Raw genomic sequence first — 21,789 nt, 5'->3', positions numbered from 1 at the left:
GGTTTCTGCCCAACAGCAACTATGAAGAGGAAAGTTCTATTGTCAAGTTGATGTGGGACAGTTCATTAAGCGTCATCGCCACACACACGCACACACACGCACACGTGTGTGTGTGTGTGTGTGTGTGTGTGTGTGTGCACGCCCCTGCGTGCGTGCGTGTGCCTGCACCCATATTATGCACAACATGTACAATATTATGCACATTCTAATGCATGTGTACATGCACACACACACATGCACTGCACAGACACGCACAGACCTGACCAGGAGTGTCAGTGTCTCTCCTATAATGGCACCACAGGGACTGAGCAGCATTTGCATATTAACCCATTAAGACCTGAGGCCGATTATAACAAATGTCTTCTAAATCCAGTTTTCTGGGGGGAAAAAAATAAAATGTTTCTTTATCAGTGGTGCATGCTCACACTTTTATCATGTCGTGGACCCCCACAATTATATGTGGCCGCAGACCCCTATCTCAAAATATACATATTTCGTTCCAGGGACGCCCAAGTAAATTTGAGTTAAAAATGTTCACCTTTTTTTTGTGCAAAATGTGCACGGCGGAGGCTGTCCCGGGCTGAAGTGGTTAAAAGGTGACATTTCAGAGCTGTGAGCCCTGCAGTGGAGTCAGTGCAGTGAATGTATACGCTGACTCTGTGACAGGATGACAGCACCTAAAAGAAGACACCCCAGACAGAACTACATAGCGTTGAAACACTGAGAATAATGGAGGAGGAGGATCGTATACGATATCTATGTGGCTGGCTGGCCCCTCATGGCTTTCAGACGGAAAGGAGGCCCACTGGTGTCCGTCCAACAACCTATAGTGGGACCCTGTGAATATTGCAAGGTGGCTTTGTGTGTGTGTGTGTGTGTGTGTGTGTGTGTGTGTGTGTGTGTGTGTGTGTGTGTGTGTGTGTGTGTGTGTGTGTGTGCGTGTGCGTGTGCGTGTGCGTGCGTGCGTGTGTACGGCAGCTGTGCGCTGCTGTGAGTGTCCCATCTAATGTGCACCCAGTGGAGGCCGCATCGCTGACAGTACTGCACCTCCTCACAGGGGTCTTTGTCACGTGCGTGCGTGCGTTTGCATGTGTCTACTCCCAGGCACTATTCAGCATCAATGGGCTCTATGCACACAGAATTATTCTTCCTTCTTCCGGGCCCCTTCCCTACTTCCTTCTCAGGTGTTACCGATGATACTAATTAAGGCTCTGATCTGTTCCATTTAGCGTGCAGTGGTTCTCAAACCTTTTCATTTCAAGGACCCCCATAACTACAATGTGTACTCTCTCAGAGTTACAGACCCGTACAGGGCCATTTGGAACCCACTCAAGGACACCTTGAGACCCACTGGTGTAACAATTTCCAGTGAGCCAACATGTACAATAGCGCCCTGACTCTGTTTGACCAGAATGGAACAGAGCCTTCATTTGTATCATCGGTTATAGAGCGTCGCAGTCCAGAGTGGCCCAGGAAATGATTCCCCATTCATTTTCCCCATAGGCTTTTCAAAAAGTATTTACACCGTGGACAAAGCCAACTCGGATCTTGACAAATCATGACAATAAACAAAAAAAATTGGGCCGATCAAATAATTAGTAAGAAGAAAAACAAAACAAAAACCCTAATTTCTCACTCGTCGTTCTGAAAGGAGGCAGGACTGCAACGCTCTATACTCTTTTTGGCCCAAGTTCTTTCCAAAATGGCGTGTATACAACTATGCATAGAGGCCATTGGACCGCAGAAGTTGGTGGTCATCTTTTTATCTGTATGTGGCACCGCGGTATAGCTACAGTAACAAAGCATCGAAAGGGGACACTTAAATATACATGGCAGCTCCTCGGTCAGCATTCATGGTGAAACTCTCCTCGCTCTTTATGGTCCATTTGGTTCCATCTGTATACTCTCTCAGAGTTCTGGGGGTCTGTGGCCTATAATAATGCATGCCAAACTGGCCGTCCTCCATGTGGTGCAGAAAGTTTGAGAGCTGCAGTATAGGATAATGGCTCGATAAAGAAAGACGGTACTGTAAGTGCTGGGTGGCGGTGGCAGGGAGGGAGGGCAGGAGAATGCCACGATGGCCTCAGATGAATCACCCAGGGTCTAATCTCATTATCCCCGACACCCTATTGACAGTGCCGTGGCATTCTCCCTTCTGCCATATCCACTGTCTGCGCCAAATCATTATAGATTGGCCACTCTCTGCTCTCTCTGCTGTGTGTCAGTGTGTGTGTGTGTGTGTGTGTGTGTGCGCGTGCGTGCATGCAGGCGGGCGGGCATGCGTCACTGGTGTGTTGGATATCATTGCTGTCGTGCAGAAGTTTTGGTGCACGTTCTTTTGTAAATTAAATAGTAGCAGATCCACATGGTGGTGCAAAGCGACACGTTGCTATAGGCTACTTTTGAATTTGAATCCTGAAAAGTAACCGTTTTGGACATATAGAACCCCCCCACCCCATCAGGTAGGGGGGGGGGGGGTGGTGTGTGTGTGTGTGTGTGTGTGTGTGTGTGTGTGTGTGTGTGTGTGTGTGTTGCGCCTGGTCTCCTTACCAGAGCATAAAGCCCTGACACCACAGTAGAATGAATGTCTTTCATATGTTGTGCTCCTGTGTTAGCTCTGTATGCCATCATTAACGCACAAGCTGCAGCACACTGCACGTCTCTCTCTTTGTTTCTGGCTGTCTCTCTTTCTGTCTCTGGCTCTCTGTTTCTGGCTGTCTCTCTCTCTATGTCTCTAGCTGTCTCTCTGTCTCTGGCTGTCTCTCTCTCTATGTCTCTAGCTGTCTCTCTGTCTCTGGTTGTCTCTCTCTCTGTCTCTGGCTATCTCTCTCACTGTCTCTGGTTGTCTCTGTCTCTGGCTGTATCTTTCTCTCTGTCTCTGGCTGTCTCTCTCTCTGTCTCTGGCTGTCTCTCTCTCTGTCTCTGACTGTCTCTCTCTCTCTGTCTCTGGCTGTCTCTCTCTCTGTCTCTGACTGTCTCTCTCTCTCTGTCTCTGGCTCTCTCTCTCTCTCTGTCTCTGGCTGTCTCTCTCACTGTCTCTGGCTGTCTCTCTCTCTCTGTCTCTGTCTGTCTTTCTCTCTGTCTCTGGTTGTCTCTGTCTCTGGCTGTATCTTTCTCTCTGTCTCTGGTTGTCTCTCTCTCTGTCTCTGAATGTCTCTCTCTCTCTGTCTCTGGCTGTCTCTGTCTCTGACTGTCTCTCTCTCTGTCTCTGACTGTCTCTCTCTCTCTGTCTCTGACTGTCTCTCTCTCTCTGTCTCTGGCTGTCTTTCTCACTGTCTCTGGCTGTATCTTTCTCTCTGTCTCTGGTTGTCTCTCTCTCTGTCTCTGGCTGTCTCTCTCACTGTCTCTGGCTGTCTCTCTCTCTCTCTGTCTCTGGCTAAATAAGTTTCACAGATTTTTTCTGTAACTTTAACTTTGTTATACTGTGATGGCAATCATTTTGTAGCCTACTGTACATCTATACCCAAGTAACATTGAATACGGGCCGTTTACTTATAACAGAGTATTTACTATTTATATAGTGGTGTTGCTACTTTTTACTTAATAGGGGACTTGCAGAGAAATGTTAGCATGTGCTGAAGTCCCACTGAGGACAACTGTTGACCTAAAGCACCAGAGGCCTTCTTGTACTCTACCATTCTGACTGATCCACTCTGGATGAAACGCGCCACACCGCGGTGACGTCAGCGATCAGACAGCCTGCTGTGCTGCATGTGCGCCACGTTGCAGTTCCACCTCGTGCTGTTGGGTGGTGGGGGAAACCATGTATGTCCAAAACCCTTTTACAGTTTAAAATAGTGAAAATAGCAGATCTACAACCTCTTGTAGTATAGAGCGGTTATTGATATAGCATGAATTAAGCCATTGAATTACGGGTGGGGAACAAAATTGAAACGTGGAGATATGTAGTTTCGGCCCGACAGCAACTCAAGTCCCCTTTAAGGTTAGATGAAACAAAGATGGAGGGTGAAATATGGAAAGATGAAAAGCAAACAGTGAGGTTTGTGCGTCGCGGTCTCCTTTCATCCTTCCTGTTTGGATAGGAGGAAAAGGACCAGTAATTGGATTCCCTCGTGAGGCGAAAGAACATCACTATTCCTCTTCCTTGATCGCCTGCAACTCCATTTCCCTTAACGGGATCTTTACTTTATGTGTTCACTGCACCAACGTGCACGCACACACGCCCGCACGCACGTTCTGTTTATGTCGTATCTATGTTTACGCAATATTTCAACTTTCTGTGTTTATTCCTAAGCTAACGCCCCGCTTGATCACACTACGGCGTCAAACAAAAGCAGCAGATCCACATGCTTGAAAGGCATGTCGCCTTTTGAGCTTGTGGATCTGCTGCTTTTGAAAACGTCACAGGGCAAGTGGGCGAGTGATTGTACTCAGTCAGGCCCTTTGTTGTTGTCGTGTGTGTGTGTGTGTGTGTGTGTGTGTGTGTGTGTGTGTGTGTGTGTGTGTGTGTGTGTGTGTGTGTGTGTGTGTGTGTGTGTGTGTGTGTGTGTGTGTGTGTGTGTGTGTGTGTGTGTGTGTGTGTGTGTGTGGCGACCTTAATAAATGTGACGGTATGTGACAGAGCCGTGCTGCCGTGCGAAACTCGGCGCTTGATATGTTGTCACGGCTCATGATTGTATATGCATGGATATGCCCTCTGATGTCACCTGAATCATACAGTAGCAACACAACTGCTGTGTAAGTGCAGTCAGTGCATGATACAGTATGCAACTGACGTGTGTGTGTGAGTGTTGCACACACACGTGCCATCAACCATGTGTAGCACAAACGACACAGACATATGTCCAAAACAGTTACTTTTCAGGATATAAATAAAATAAATAGCAAAAGTAGCAGATACATAAGTTTGAAAGGTGTCACTTCTTGCCGCGTTTGTAGATCTTGTATATCTGCTACTTTCGATGCTTGTATGGCGTTCATTTACAATAAAAAATATGGAGTTTCTGCCCGTGCGTGCATGCGTGCGTATTGGTAGGCTGTATTCCCAGTTCTGTAGCTCCTCCAATGAACAGGCAAGCCCCTCTCACCACTGACAATAAATATCTGCTGCCTGGCGCCGCCACTGTGCAGACGCCTAGCCTGCTGCTGAGCCACGACATAAAGACACACTGCTTAGTGACTCATAACACACACACACACACTCACACACACACACACACACACACACACACACACACACACACACACACACACACTCACACACTCACACACACACACACACTCACACACTCACACACACACACACACACACACACACACACACACACACAGTAACGGTTTTGGACATATGAGGTTTCCACCTGATATAGACAAAGACAATAATCTGACAGATGGGGTGAATCATTATCTATAGGCTTACACACACACACACACACACACACACACACACACACACACACACACACACACACACACACACACACACACACACACACACACACACACACACACACACACACTACTGCCAAGTCTCCATGTTTCATGCTGCTGGCCACAGTGGCTTTTGGACAACATTGGCACAACATTCGGGCTAGTGTACATGAGGACTTGCCACCGACAGTAGTGGAAATTAAAATTTTCAAGGAGGTGGCAGTGACAGAATAGTAATGTTGTCGCGCAGACTTTTCTTTTTTTTTCCGTAAATTAACGCCCTATACTTGATCACAAAAAAGCATCAATAGTAGCAGATCTACAAGCTCGAAGGATCTGCTACTTTTGATGCTTTTGAATTTGGATCTTGAAAAGAAACAGTTTTGGACATTGAGCTTCCACCCAACAGACTACATGCATTATGTTGTTTGGCCAAAAAAGCGAAAAATGCAATCTACCTTTTGGGCACCCCACTCTAAACGAAGAGTATACTCTATATCTCAAATATCATATTATATCCATCTATCGAGATATTCGTGATAGAAACGGAAAAATGCGAAAACGCAGGGAAAAAAACGCTTACTCAAATAAATAATTATTACTTGTAACAGTATTACAGTATTACAGTATTGATACTTTAGTTTACAGTACAAAATGTACTGCATATTGCTAGAAGCTATTAAGACTGCTCATCATGGGCCGACGCCACCTGGTGGTTGAATAGCCACTCCACATATAAACATAATAAAATAAACCTGTGGGTGTGGCTGAGAATCTGGGGGTGTGTCTGTGGGTGTGTCTAACATAGGTACCCATAGGTTTCCATCAATGTCATTTTGAGATTGAGGCGGAGACGAATAGGATTCAACTGTAGCTACATCTGTAGCTAGCCAGAAATACCTTTACTTTTTGGAAACAATACTGCGAAAAGGATTTTCGCCACTGTTTTTGGACGGCTCAACCCCCGTTCTACCGATACAGGGATATGCTGACACGGAACGTCTTCTCAGTGAGGTTCCAAACAGAGATCAGGTGTTGCGAGATATGGTTGTCTTCCGAAGTTCCGCAATACCATAATAGCACAATAGTGGCCTTAGTGAGAGGCTATGGGGGGCTATTTTTAAGCATTGCAAAAAAGTTTTGTCGCTTGCTGTTTGTGTTTTTCTTCAGTTGAACAGTTGTCTGGCATTGGCATATCTACACTGACTGGCTATTGACTAGACTCATGTGTCAATGAAGAGGTTAATGTATGGACATGTGTTCGCTCGCTGTCACCTCCTGACCACATGAATCACTGCTCTAATTACCAATTACACTCCCTGCACTTCTTTACGTATAGCAACTCTTAATTAACAAAACACAACACACACAAACCTGCTCTACATTGAATCCATGGTGTTGTTAGAGTTGTACTTACTTAATGGTCTGCTCACCTCTGCTGCTAATATCCTCTCTCTATTCTGATCTATTGAACGTGTGTTTTTTTGTTAATCTCCGGTGACTTTTAACACACATCGACAGTCAGTGGTTAATTTAACAGGACTCGCTTGAAAAAATAAATAAAATAAATACTCGATCTGTCTCGCAGGCCATCGCGGCTTACTACAATACTTTGGTTGTACTTTTACTCAAGTACATTTTTAAACACAGGACTGTACTTTTACTCAAGTACATTTTTAAACACAGGACACAAACAGAAAATAGCAGAGCGACAAGCTTACAACGCGTTGCAGTGCGACGCTTTATATAAGCTTTTCAATCTGCTATTTTCAGCTAAAGCTTCCCCCGCAATAACAACCATGCAGGGTTTACAGTGCATTGTTAACACACGTTTTTCACAACCTAACGGCATTCTCAAAACTGCACACAAAACTGAAAACCCTGACTCTCTTTTTCCATGATGACTCTTTGCCATCAAATAACTTAACTGTTCCCAAAATGGAACTTGTGTTTTAATTTGTTACACACAGCTATATTTTCAAATGACACACACATACCATTCATTCGAGTACACACAACTAAGCATTTCCAGCACAATTAAGTGAAAAATGTAAAACACAATCATAGAAATGGAACACATATGATTTATGAATGACCATGACTCTGGAGAATGAGCTATTTCTCCTTTTGTAAAATGACTCTGTGTAGACCTACTTTTTCATAGTCAAACATAAAACAGCACACAAATATGCAGCCGAATTTTCATTTCTTTTTGGTAAACCAGCCTGCTCAAATTGAACTCTGTGGGTTCCATTCATATATACCTTATACCTCCAAGCTGAAAAGAACTCAATAGGATTCAGGAAAGGAGAATAAGGTGGAAGGAATAGAACAGAAAAATGTTCTAATGATGCCAGCAACTGTGTAGTGACTGAGATTGGGTTGGACCCTCTGGCTCATGGTCAAACCATGACTGAGCACATGGTCAACCACAGTTGCCCGAATCTCATTAGATATGACCGTTCTCCATCTTCTTTCTCCTCTTCCTCCTCCTCCTCTTCCTCCTCCTTGTCCTCCTCTCCCACCTCCTCCTTCTCTCTGTCCAACTACTCCTCTACCTCCTCATTCTCCTCTCACTCTTACCCCTCTCCTTCTCTGGTTGTCGATCTCTTCAAGGTTCTCCATTGTTCACCAAACAAAACAGAGGCCCTCAAGTCCCTTTTATGCTGCAGTGCTGAATGCAAATTGCTCACCAGATCTGAATGTTTGACTACTTGTGTGTTGATGCTTTGAGATTTCATGTGAGAAGTGTGTGCCACGACTGAACATTAGTGTTTGGACAACAAGGTAATGTGTAATTGATACCAGAAGGAAAGTCAAAGTGTAATGCAGAAAAGGGAGTGTGATGTAGTGCAAATTGTGTCGAGCGATTAGATACATGAAGTAAAGGTTGTGCAAATTGTGCCAAGTTTTCGATTTGTGTTAACAATCGTGAAAAACTGTAACTGGTAAAGTAAAAATCACACTCGTGTGAAGTGAGTGGTGTCCAGGGCCCTAAACAAACATGGAAGTCCATAGACTAAGCTGGCAAACGATTTACGTCATAAGTGCTCCAAAGAAACATTAAAGTCCATCGTCTTGGTTAATTGGCTATAAACAAACATTGTAATCATAAAAGTGATCTAAATAAACATCCCATATCGCCATATAAGACATAATATTTCTGCCACTGCTGTGCTGGCTCATATCTAATATGGATAACCTATAGATGTGATCATTACTCACATCTGCAGTCTATCTGCTGGATGGAAACCAATTCATTAAGCCCCCCCCCCCCCCCCCCCCCGCACCCCAAGGTCACCTCAGCTCTCGCGGCCTGTGAATGATTGCTGGTGCAGAACGACTGACAGGCTGAACAGACGTGCTGCAGAACGACTGACAGGCTGAACAGACGTGCTGCAGAACGACTGACAGGCTGAACAGACGTGCTGCCAAACATAAGCATGCTTCGGATGCCGGCGACAACAAAGCCACGCTCGCCTGCCTGTCACTGATAAAATCACTCAACGTATAGTGGTTTGGAATGCGCGGACGCACACATGAATGCGCATGCATGCGCACATACAGTACACGTGCGCACACGCAAATGCACGCACACGTGCAGTGTGCACGCACACACGTACACACGTTTGTATTATTATACGTCAACATTTGATTTCATGATAAGGAGGGCATGTGAGAACGCGTCTCCCACAGCCTATGCCTGCAACTTATGTTCATTTATTTCATAAAACAATGTAATGGGTTAATTATAAGCATATCATCTTTATCTCTTGTGAGGACCAGGAAAATTGTCCAATTTCTCAACTACTACATAAGACCCTCACACTAGGCTATAGTAATACAGGAGCGCACGCACGCATGCATGCACGCACGCACGCACGCACCGTGTACAGCCCATATGCAACTATCTGTCGGTCAGAGGTTCATAAGGGGTTCATGATTGTGACCTCCGACCCCGTGGTATGGCAGACCCCCCCCCCCCTCCATTAGACTTCCATCAAGACCAAGGTTGCCCAGGGACACATCAGGACTGATGTTGCCCCACCGACCCGTCTAAAGGGACAGGCTGATGGATCTGTCAGCCCAGATGATTGGGAAGGATAGACCGAGAACAGACAACAGGATAGAGTCGCTGTCGGGCAGAATCCTCCCATCTCCATGTTGCTTTTTTATTGTTGTTAACTTAACGTCCCCTATGCTTGATCATACTACAGCATCACACTATAGTATAAGAGTATAGTAGACCTGCACAAGCTCAGGTCTTGCAGAACTGCTACTTTTGCCGTTTTAATTATCTGGATCCTGGAAAGTTAACAGTTTGGGACATATGAGGGTTCCGCCCGACAGAGAGGATAGAGTGGAAGCACGCAGAGAAGGATGAGAGTCTGGCCTTGGAAGGAGTGGTAATGAGCAATGGTGGAAGTAACTAAGTACATTTACTTAAATGATGATTCAGTGCCCCCCACAAAATGAGGGATCTGCTTGTAGATCTGCTATTTTCTAAATATTTTGATGCCACATAATACATTTTGATGCCAATACTTTTAGAGAGAGAGAGAGAGAGAGAGAGTGAGGAGCAGCCAGCTAAGCAGAGCTCCATGTTGTCCAAATGGATCTCCATGTCTCTGGCATTGATCACGGTCCCCCGTGTGGGGAGTTTACCTCCACTTCAGAGAGGATGACTGATACAGTGATTATCAGAAAACCTGCTGCTCCCAGTCTGACCACGGCTGTGTGTGTGTGTGTAGTGGTTGTCTCTCTGTGGGTGTGGTGTGTGTGTGTGTGTGTGTGTGTGTGTGTGTGTGTGTGTGTGTGTGTGTGTGTGTGTGTGTGTGTGTGTGTGTGTGTGTGTGTGTGTGTGTGTGTGTGTGTGTGTGTGTGTGTGTGTGTGTGTGTGTGTGTGTGTGTGTGTGTGCGAGTATAAAATCCAATACAAAAGTAATGTTTTTGCATTGTATTCTTTGCAGCTCAGACAGCAAACAAATGCTTTTTTTATGGCATGGTTCTTCAGGAGACTAAGCATCTATAGGGTCTGTGTGTCTGTGTCTGTCTGTCTGTCTGAAGGTAATCTGGAGAACCTGCCTTGCCGATCAGTGGTGGTGCCATGCATATTGCATACAGTATACTTTAGGCCCACTCATTACCTCCACACATATTCTTTCATGCATGTCTTGCATATTTTATCTCTGTCGGGTGGAAACCCCCATATGTCCAAAACTCAAATAAAAAAACTGCAAAATTGGCAGATCTACAAGCTTGAGCGTGTGGATCTGCCACTTTATGGGCGACTGTGGCTCAGGAGGTAGAGCAGGTCGTCCAATGATCCATCGGTCGGCGGTTCGAATCCCGGCTCCTCCTGTCTACATGTCGAAGTGTCCTTGGGCAAGACACTGAACCCCAAATTGCTCCCGATGTGCTGGTTGGTACCTTGCATGGCTTCTGCCGCAATATTTAAAATGAAACCATAGCACCACCATTAGCCTTTTCATGTCACGCACCCCCTAGAAGACGCTTGCGCAGCACAGTTTGGGAACCACTGCGTAGTCTCTACTAGTCTGTGGTGTGTGTAACACACAAGACAAAAGTAAACACAAGAAGTTAAATTAAGAGGGTTCTGCCCGACAGCAGCAATAGATTTGAAAGATTTTGTGTGCGTGTGTGTGTGCATGCGTGTGTGGGTGCGTGTGTGCGTGAGTGAGTGCATGTGTTTGTCCTTGAGGCTGGTGGGAATGCCCTCTGCTGTCCTTCCCTGCTGGTTGCGGAGCCTCACTGACATACTTAACGAGCCTCAACCATTCACCTGTCTAAAGCACACGTACACGCAGTCCAAATAGATATACGCACACACACAGCAGCTTGGCTACTCTGGTGCTCTTTGGCAGAATCTACTGATTCTCGCACTGACCGACATATGGATGGATGAGATGAGGCTCGCTCCAAGCTCGCCGTGGTCAGTGGCGTGCGTGCGCGTGAGAGAGAGAGAGAGAGAGAGAGAGAGAGAGAGAGAGAGAGAGAACCATGCTGGGTCGTCCTCCTTGCCTCCTGTTCAGTGACAGTTTGGACCAGTGCGCTCTCTCTCTCTATCTCTCTTTCTCTCTCCACTCCATCCATGCATGTCTGACTTCCTCCATATTGTTGCTGTCGAGGCAGAAACATGTTTTTTTGTGATCACAGTATAGTCACACACATTGCATCAAAAGTACAGTAGCAGATGTCTATGCATTTGCAACGTGTTTCCAGCTTGTCGATATGCCACTTTTGAGGTTTCCACCCGACATAGACGATAATGGTTCTTAAATGGGTTTTTTTCTCCATTTGAAGGACCCCTGCATTAGGCCACGGACCCCCATACACAGAACTCTGAGAGTCTATGCAAGAAACCAGTGTATGCACGTGCAATGTTACAGTCTTACAGACCTATCACGTGTACAGCAGACCAGTTGTGGGCGGGGCTGTGTGCTGATTGTGTTTTGCTGATGTTGTTCCTTCTTCTTTTTTGACTCCCAGCTATTGTGTATAGCTACTCTTAGCTGTATTGTACTATTTTACTCTCTATCTTTAACTGCTGTGCTGCCTCTTGGCGACTGACTGGTTTATCCACCATGTACACATGTGACACCGTCCTGTATTCTTCAATCCACTTTGTGATTACCTTCACTGTGTGTGTTCACAGCCTTGTGTCTGTGAGTCACTGCACCAAAACCACTGCAAATGTGTGCACTGGGGGTTGGGGTTTATCATCTTAATAGTTCCAATGTCATTTTTCATTGCGTCAATGTCGTTTTTCGTAGTGACACTGCCAACTACATTTTCTCATACTGCCAAAGTAATATCTTCATACCCTCTCTCTCTGTGTGTGTGTGTGTGTGTGTGTGTGTGTGTGTGTGTGTGTGTGTGTGTGTGTGTGTGTGTGTGTGTGTGTGTGTGTGTGTGTGTGTGTGTGTGTGTGTGTGTGTGTGTGTGTGTGTGTGTGTGTGTGTGTGTGTGTGCGCATAGGAGGAGATAAGGTGTTTGACCTTTTAGTAAGTGATCAAAGTGTTAGACTGTACTACACCAATGGCATATCACAGCACTCACAAGTAACCCTGTAAGCAAAAATAGGTATATTTTCGCAATTGTTCTATTATTATTTTTTGTTTTTAAACTTTGAAGTTATTGGGGGAAATAATTAATAATTCTTGCCTATAATGACAGGGTAAAAGTGGTTAATAGACTCACTATGTTCTCCACTCATGGGAATCTACTCTAGTGGTAGTCTAGTCTTTCATTATCTGAGCTTGCAAGCCTTTGAAGTATACTGTCTGTCTGCAATGGGAAGATGTTCTCCGGAAGCTTCAAAAACGATACAGTTCTCATCTGAATTGGGTATTTATTTCCAATTTAAGTACAAGAGCCAAGACTTAGTTTTATTGTAATCAGATGAAACCCGCACAAAATATTAAAAGTTCCTCAGAATTCAGTAGCAACAGCTACAGTAGCAGATCTCCTCTGTGTATCTTGTATCGTCTCTGTCGGGTGGAAATCTCACATCTCCACAACTGTTCAAATAGTAGTAGCATATCTACGTAGCAGATCACAAGCTCAATATGTGTCGCTTTGAGTCGCGTTACAAAAAAAGTTAGAATATGGAGTTATAAGAGGCTTCTGCCTGACACCAACAATATATTCATTTATTGTTCTTTTGTTGGGCCGCCGCCCGCCTTTAAAAAGCAATGTCCTCGCCATGTGTTGTGTTAATTAGTCGTTAATTGTGTTAAATATGGTCTCTCTCTCTCCTTGTTTACATCCTACAGCTGCTGCTCAATGCTCAAATACACAGCAACAATCCACTTTATCAGGGTTAAATTAACACTCAGGATGTGTGCCGTGGAGTATAATAGCTAACATGTTACGAGTGAAGTTGGCTTGGCGCTCACAGATGGCTGCACTGTTGACTGTGATCGGCATGTCCCGGTATCAAGGGACTGCTCGCTTGGCCTGCATGAGGTGACAGAAATGTCTGTGTTTTATGTGTGGATGAGAGAGAGGGGGGGAGGGGGATGTCATCGCTTGTGATCCAATATTTCCCCCTCTTGAGGTTAGCGATGGTGTCTCTGTTGTGGAGTGTGCGTGTGTGGCATACTGTATGTAACATGAATGTCTTTGTTGTTGTCACTGGCCTGTCTCTGATCTGGTGCCCTCGTGTCCGCTGGGCTCCTGGCCCACGGCGGGGTGGCTCGGAAGCCATTGATGGACTTGACTGCGGGGGTGTTTCGCGTGGTTATATGCCTAAACCCTAACTTGTCATCCACTTCAGATGTTATCAACCGATTACCACAGTATGATCCTTATCAGACCATGCAATGGAGCAATATGGACATTTCCTATACATGCTGTACTGCCTACCGCGAATAGGAGACTAGAAACACGTAAGTGAAAATAAATACTACCGCCGAAGCGAAACCAACGTCAAAATGCACAAATTTATTTATATTTACTTGCGTGGCCAGTTAAGACTGAGTTTAGGGTTGACTTTACAACAGAAAATCTACTTTATTACAAGACCCAGATATAACACTAACAAAAAGCAGGACTTGGAATCAAATCAATACAAACTGTTGTGGAATGGTGAGACAGGGAGGTGTAGTTTCCTGGGGAAAGCCATATTGTGGGTTTTGAGAGCGGTTTTGACTTTTGAAGGTTTGTAGGCCGGGGGCCTGAAAGTATCGGGCAGTGCATTCCACAGGGTTGGGGCAGCAAAAGCAATTTAATAGCCCTATCGCCCCAGGTGTGGTACTTCCAATGGTGAGCAGGCGAGCAGCTGAGTTCATTGGAGGTTTTTGAGGTGGTTCCATCATGGAGGACACTGTTGCAATAGGCGAGGCAGGATGTGACGAAAGCATGGAGTGTTTCAGATGCAGATAATGACAGAGAGGGCCGGAGACGGTCAAAAGCCTCATCAAAGAGGTTGAGTAGTGTTGATTTTGACAGCAGCTTTTGATTTAGTTTTAGTCATAGTCTGTTGAATACATTTTTATTTAGTTTTAGTCACATTTTAGTCAACTTAAATGTTTTAGTGTTAGTAGATTAATATAAGATTTTAGTCGACTAAATCTACTGTTGAGTTTTGTTGACTAAAATGTGTTTTGGCAGGCCTTGATGGCGTCGTAATGGGTGACAGACAGACATTTTCCGTCATAGTTTTAGTCAACAAAATCAACAGAGGTGTTAACACTAGTGTTAACACAGGTTGGTTCCCTGTCTATTGATCCACTTAGTGAGACAGGATGTGACACTGATAGGAGCCCCGCCGTCGAAGGCCGTAGCCCCCAATCAGGCCGTCTATACCGCCAGGCTCTCTCGCACCGATCGTCCACTTGCTAATGGCGACGGCCGGCCTCCACTCCGCCCAGAAACGATAAACCCGCCGCAATCTACGAGACAAATGATCGCTCTGCGTCAAATAACCAATTTGGATTAGTGTCAGTCTCGTGCTCCCCCATTCGACCTTGGGTTCCAGATGAGGTGGTGGAAAGAGCCAGTGGGTGTTTATGTTTTTTTTTTTTCTACAAAAGAGAGAATAAGTTGTGGCTGTCGGGCAGAAAACTTGTATCGCCACACCTAAAGTAGCTAATCTAAAAGCCTATAAACGTGTAGCGATGCAACGTGGAGCTTGTATATCTGTATATCTTTTATCTATCTTGTATATATTTCTTAAAATAGGTGGGTGGGTTTATATCGACCAGATGAAAAGTGCTTAGAGCTTGTGACTAAAAACGATGTTAGATCCATCGGCACACAGTAGGTTATTTTCCCGGCCCACGTACTCTCCTTTTTCCGAAAAGTAAAAGTTTCTGGTACACAAAGCAGCCACCATGCAGCGATGAAGTGCACGTCACGGTCCATTAGAAAGAGCTGCCTGTGTGTAGCCGTTATAGTGTTTAAGTGTCAGACAGCCAGGCAGCATGCTGACCCGTCATATAGCAGACCGCAACAACATCAAAGAGCAGGCAGGAGGGAAGACACGATTGACTTTTCCACCTGATTACCTCCAGGCTCCTCTTTATTTCTTTCCCTTTTTCCATTGCTCTCTTTCAGCGGTGGACAAAAAGTAATCAGGCCCCACACATTACTTGAGTTTCAAAATCTAGTCAAAATTGTTACTCGACACTAAGTGACAAAGTTGCTCTCGATTTGTACCCGAGTTAAAGTACTGGATACTCTCCTGAAGATCAGATGTTAACAGATATATAGCCTATATATCATAGAGAAAATAGCAGATCTACATGTTCACGATTCCATGAGCTGTGAGCTTCTAGATCAGTGGTTTTCAACCCTTTTCATATTAAGGCCCATTATTTATTGCATGGTGTTTGAGCCACGGACCACCATTTGATGACATTTAGCCTCTCAGATCCAAAACTAACAAATATTTTGTCCACAATTCCATTCTGTATTGATGTTGGTACCATTAGGAGAGATAACAGGCAAACGTTAATCTCTCAAGAACAGATTCTGTGCTGCACCGAATCTGTCACCCATTCAGAATGTGTATACTGTTGATAGGGGGAATGAACGCACACCACAGGAAGTGGAGGGCTGATAACATCCTGTTATACACATACATACATACATACACCTGTTATTCTATTGAGGGGCAGGCCCCAATAGAATGTGGATGTTTGGCTTTCTTACCTTTAGTTGTCGTTTTTAGGTCCGTACCAAAGTGGTCCACGTGTTATTTTGCTATTTCCCCTACCCCACCATAAGCCCTCAATGGGGCACTGGGTTTTAGTGCTAATTCATTTATTTCCATCGTTCGAAAAACGTTTTTTTTAATAAATCCTCTTTTCATAATGTCAACAGTATGTGTAGTGTCACACTTTACTCCATACGCCATGCATGGAGCTCGCAAAGTCTCGCGATAGACAAGACTTCATGTTTTGAGCACAGCAACGACGTTACTATGGAGTAAAGCGTGATGCTACACATACTGTTAACAATTATGAAGAGAGATTTTTTTTTTGAGCGATGGAAATAAGCGAATTAGAACTAAAACGCAGCGCCCCATTGAGGGCTTATGGCGGGGTAGGGGAAATAGCCAATAATGCGTTTTCGCACAAAATAACACTTGGACCACTTTGGTGCGGACCTAACAACAACTAAAGGGGTAAGAAAGCCTTCTAGCATGAAATTCTCCTTTAAATTACGAAAAGTTAGAATATGGAGATAAAGAAGTGTTTGCTCGATGGCAACCATATAGATGTGTCTTTGAAATGTAGTATCCAAAAAATAAATATATACTATACAGATACTTAAAAGTTAAATGATTGAATACAGTACGCAAGTAAAACTTTGCTACTATCCACCACCCTGTCAGAATTGTCTTTTTTTCACCTGATTGCCTCCAGGTCCTTCTCTCTCTCTCTCTCTCTCTCTCTCTCTCTCTCCATTTCACTTTTTGGATTGCTCTCTTTCACACCCTGTCGGTCTCTCTCCATTTGTTCTCTCTTCTCCACATCTCTCACCTCCTGTACTCCCAGGTGGAAGAAACGGTGATATTTTTTTTGATACAGTATGGTTGACCGGAGTCCCTCAGGGCTCCATACATGTCTTTTACTATTATTGTGGGGAATGTTTTTGCTGAAAACAGCAGATCGAGAAGCTCACATGCGTTGCGCTGCAATCTGTTGTGAGCTTGTAGATCTGCCATTTTCTGCGACAGTCTTTCCCAAATTAAGGATGCAAGGGTTTAGGTGGTTAAAGTAGAAACATGGCTTTGCTACATGTAAAAAGGCCTGCAACGAGTCACAATGCAACATGTTGTAAGCTTGCACTGTATATCTGCTATTTCCAGGTACCCCCCCCCCCCCTTCCCCAAATAATAAGTTACTGCAAAGTAACTATACCTAAGCTGTCAAATCATTGTAGTGGAGTAAAAAGTACAACATTTGTGTCAGAGATGTAGTGGAGTAAAAAATGGAAATACCCTGCAGGTAAAGTAAAAATTATCATGAAGTTGTACTCAAGTACATCACTTGAGTAAATATACCGTACTAAGTTCATTTACACCACTTTCCTTTACTCTTCCCCTGTCCACTAATCGCTTGTCCTCCGCAAACTTTGACTTAGCGAGAGTCATGTGTTGGCGGACGGTGTGGGACTGGGAAGGGTAGCTAGCTGCTAATAAAGCCTTAACGATGTGCCGAGACGTGGCCGCTGGAGGAGAAAAGTGCACACCTCCCACAGCCAGGTGTGAGAGTTGATGAGATAGTTAGTTAGATAGATGGACATGGGGGAGCTATACGTGGAAATAAAAGATGGGCAGAGTGGGTGGATGTATTTGTGTGTGTGTGTGTGTGTGTGTGTGTGTGTGTGTGTGTGTGTGTGTGTGTGTGTGTGTGTGTGTGTGTGTGTGTGTGTGTGTGTGTGTGTGTGTGTGTGTGTGTGTGTGTGTGTGTGTGTGTGTGTGTGTGTGTGTGTGTGTGTGTGTGTGTGTGTGTGAATATCTTACATTCTAAGTCTGTGCTATGCATGGACGTTAACAGGCCACACCCTGTCAGAAGATCATGAGTCAGACAACTTGCCAGACAACTCGAAACTCATTTCGAGAAACAAGATTCTGAACCTAGATTTTATTTAAACATTTTAATCAGATTATCTCTCTTAGATTATTACTCTTATCTTTCATAATTTGTGAAGGCCAGTCCCATTTCCCCAGAGAGAACTGGGTAAAAAAAAGTGAATGTCATACAATTTGTCACACACGTTACCGCAGTGAAATCTGTTCTCTTAGAGCTGTGAGCTGATCATGAGAAATATTGTTTTGAGACTTGCAAATAGGGTGGCATTCTGTGGTAGCATTGAGTCTTAGTTTCATCATACACTTGAGGCCTTTCTTCTTCGAAAACAGACAGCGTGTACTTTCTGAGACATCTGAAACATACACAACAACAGTACAAAAAAAATGTAATATTAGCATAATTTAAGAGGGAACATAACAATGTGTTCTCGGTGGTTTAAAAAAAACTAAAACACTGAATCAGGACCAAGCAGAAACACAGGACGCAAACCGAAACGCTTGAACTTAGTTGACAGATTTACATTGCAATGTAAATCATTAACTAATCTCAAAATAAGAGGCCAGCGGTGCAGTTAAGTCTTCATTGAGCCCATTCTTCTCATTTCAATTAACTAAAAGGACGGGCTTAAAGGAAGCTTAGCAAGCGTTATGGCGCTCCTGGCTCTGTAGCGTTTAGAAAGCTCATCTCCTGGAGTCGCGGGGAGCATTACTGCCTCTGTAGGGAGCCCTTGCTCCCAGCTATACAGTAGCTTGCTACCTTACCCTGGGCTCAGTCTTCTTAACCACTCAGCTCAGGCTCAGGTGAGACGGAGAGAGAGAGAAGCCTGGTGAAGCACTACTGATAGTGCTCATTAGCTCACGGATTAGCCACTATTCCCCACTGATACCGATGCTAATGCAATGGACTACTACTGTAGTACCGGTATTTATACTCCTTCAGACAAGCCGTGCTTTTATTGTGGCAAGCGTTCTAATTCACAGGCGACTTGTGACTTGGCCGTGGCTTTTACTCCTGTTGCACTACAATGCTGTTGATCTTCAAAACATTTGTGTAGGCCTACATTTGAATACTTGAAATGGGACATTCTGCATAAGGAATAGGCCTACTTTGTACTTTTGGTATACTCCGGACTTTTACTTGTAAAAGAGTATTTCTATATTGCAGCATTGATACTTTGACTTAAGTAAAAAGAAAAAAGCAGTACTTCATCTCGGGTCAAGTTGTGTAGGAGTCAAAAGGACACGAGTGGAGAAGTGGCAGATCTCCACCTGCATGTCACTCTACATGATAGTGTGCATAAAGCCTGGCGTTAGGGTGTGACACAAAAGCAGAGTGAAGGCTGCGTCGGCTCGCTGGAAGGGACATAGTGACATTGACGGGAGCGACAGGGCTAAAGACACGGTCACACACACACACACACACACACACGCACACACACACACACACACACACACACACACACACACACCCACACACACACACACACACACACAGTCGCGCACGCTCTGCTGCCCTTTCATCTTCCCCCTCGTCCGTCAGAGACAGGAGACGGAGGGCTCTGGGGGGAGGAGGAGACCGGCTGATGGAGAGAGAGAGTTGAGAGGAGGACTTGTGCAGAGGAGGAGAATAAAGATGAGAAACTAATGTACACACATCTCTCCCGTTGGGTCTCTGAACATGGTCACCTTCTGTGGCCACTACCTCCTGACTGTCAACGCTCTGTGCATGCGCTCTCGACGTGGTGCACTGTGTGCACTGTTTGCATAGAGCACCAAAGTCTGACATCAAGAGGGTGCTATTCCACGGGTTGTTTAAAAAAAATATATATATATATAATCCCCATAGGGGGATTTTAGATCGCCTCATATAAGAACTGTGTTTGAAAAAGAAACAAAATACCGGCGGTTTCACTCACATCAACTGACTGTGAGAAAAAGCTAATGTTACTGCTTTTGCATAACCATAAAGAATATTGTCTCTGTTGTGTGGAAACCTCATACGTCCAAATTTAGCAAAAGTAGCAGATCTATAGGCCTACTGGAGCTTGTATATCTGCTATTTTTCATGCTTTTGAGTGACGCTGTAGTATGATCAAATAGGGCGTTAATTTACAGAAAAAAACTGAAAAAGTTAGAATTTGTTCATGAGAGGTTTCTGCCCGACACCACCAATATACGTATATTTTGTCAGAGATGGCAGTGCCGCCTTCAGGGCACTGGATGCTACCCAGAGTGTGGTTCCCATGCTTATCTCTGTCTCTTCAGCTTGTTGGAAATGCCAGTCAGGCAGGCTCCCCCACTTTCTTTCACATATCACCTTGTCTGTTCACATAGAGATACATTTTCTGACTTGATCGCCTCAGTCCCTGTGGCTCTGACTTGCTCAAGTGACCCCAGTGAAGGAACCAGGTTGTTATTACTTTGGGATTATTCCACAGGTGCGATGAGCCCCATCGCAGGGCTAATCTGGGGCTCAGCTCTGGTGACGGTGTAACCTCCCAGGGACAGATCTACTCCGTGGCAGTTAAAAAGCCAAACCGCTAAGAGTGCAGACTAAAAGCTATATAGGCCTAATCTTGTTGTGTGTCGGCTGGAAACCTTGTATGTTGCTAAACGGGTTCACTTTTCAGGTAATGGACCGACGGCGACATTCTGTAAATGTCATGTAATTGCAACGGTAAAGACCTGAGATTTGACCTCGGTTCTCTGTCTAACTTTTTCAGTGAAAGAGTAGAGAGACCACCTTCAACCATTGCAGATGTACAGTACTATATTTACTGGGTATATCAGATTTAGTTTGTAGGTTGTTTCTACAAAAGTAACATTGCTTAACCCCCCCTCCCCCCCCCCCCCCCCCCCCCCCCTCTCTCTCTCTCTCTCTCTCTCGTCCAGGTGGAGAGAGAAATAGCCATTCTGAAGCTCATAGAACACCCTCACGTATTAAAGCTACATGATGTCTACGAAAATAAGAAATACTTGTAAGTATCTGCAGCTTACTACTGTACAGTATGTCAATTTGAGGGTTGGCACCCCAGGGGGGTCCAATTGGAAAGAGACGCACACTATTCCAGGGGGAACATTCGCCTGTACAGTATCACAAGTACAGTATCTTCTATTTCTGGTGAAGAGATTCAGCGTAGAAGTAAACAGGAGATCAAGTACAATTGCAATTCAGGTCTGTTTCACTAGAGCTGAACCCGAGGCTGATTCAAAAAATGTCTTCTAAGGGCACGGCTACACCAAACTTTCATTCTATCTATGGGGGGGGATTCTGCCAATGCATTTCAATGAGAATGGAAAAAACATGCTCCATTCCCATTGAAATGCATTGGCAGAATAGAACAAAAGTGCGGTGTGACCGTGCCCTCAATTAGTTTTCTGAAAAATGTATGTTAACTATATGTCAGTGGTTAAAAAAACAAGAGGGTTGTGCACACCCAGTCCCTCGCTGGTTGATACAGTATAAAAGAAAAGGAAGTCCGCACAACAGCTCTGCTGCACAGTGTTTCATTTATTTTAAAACACAGACATATAGTGACACAACGTTTTGGCCATCTAATATATATTTCCCTCTAATATATTCAAAAATGTGCGAAATATGTCATGATTTTTTTAATATTGCAGATATATAAGCTCGTTGCTATGAGCTTGTATATCTGCTATTTTTGAATAGCCAAACAATGTGCTATAATACTAGCTAAAATCTTAAATGTAATTTTTTTTCAGTTCAAATATTGTTGGCGTTCTTAATTTGGGCATGTCAATAACGTCAAAATATATATATTTAAAGCATACATTTTTGTATCGAAAGAATAGGGAGGGGGGCATGTGGC

At 44.5% G+C, this 21,789-nt stretch overlaps 1 protein-coding gene across 1 annotated transcript in view; it reads left to right on the top strand.

Moving 5' to 3' along the window:
* brsk2a (BR serine/threonine kinase 2a) overlaps nucleotides 1-21,789 on the top strand; it is a gene marked incomplete at both ends in the record, with an annotated part of 291,437 nt that overhangs the window by 186,699 nt on the left and 82,949 nt on the right. Inside the window, one exon of the mRNA XM_080762132.1 lies at nucleotides 20,849-20,934. Coding sequence (XP_080618258.1) covers nucleotides 20,849-20,934 — 86 coding nt within the window. The remainder of the gene's footprint in view (nucleotides 1-20,848; nucleotides 20,935-21,789) is intronic.

Source organism: Protomyctophum bolini (assembly GCF_963924005.1).
Source record: "Protomyctophum bolini genome assembly, chromosome: 4".
NCBI lineage: Eukaryota > Metazoa > Chordata > Actinopteri > Myctophiformes > Myctophidae > Protomyctophum > Protomyctophum bolini.
The sequence above is the reverse complement of the archived record's forward strand: the minus strand, read 5'-3'. Positions and strand labels throughout refer to the sequence as shown.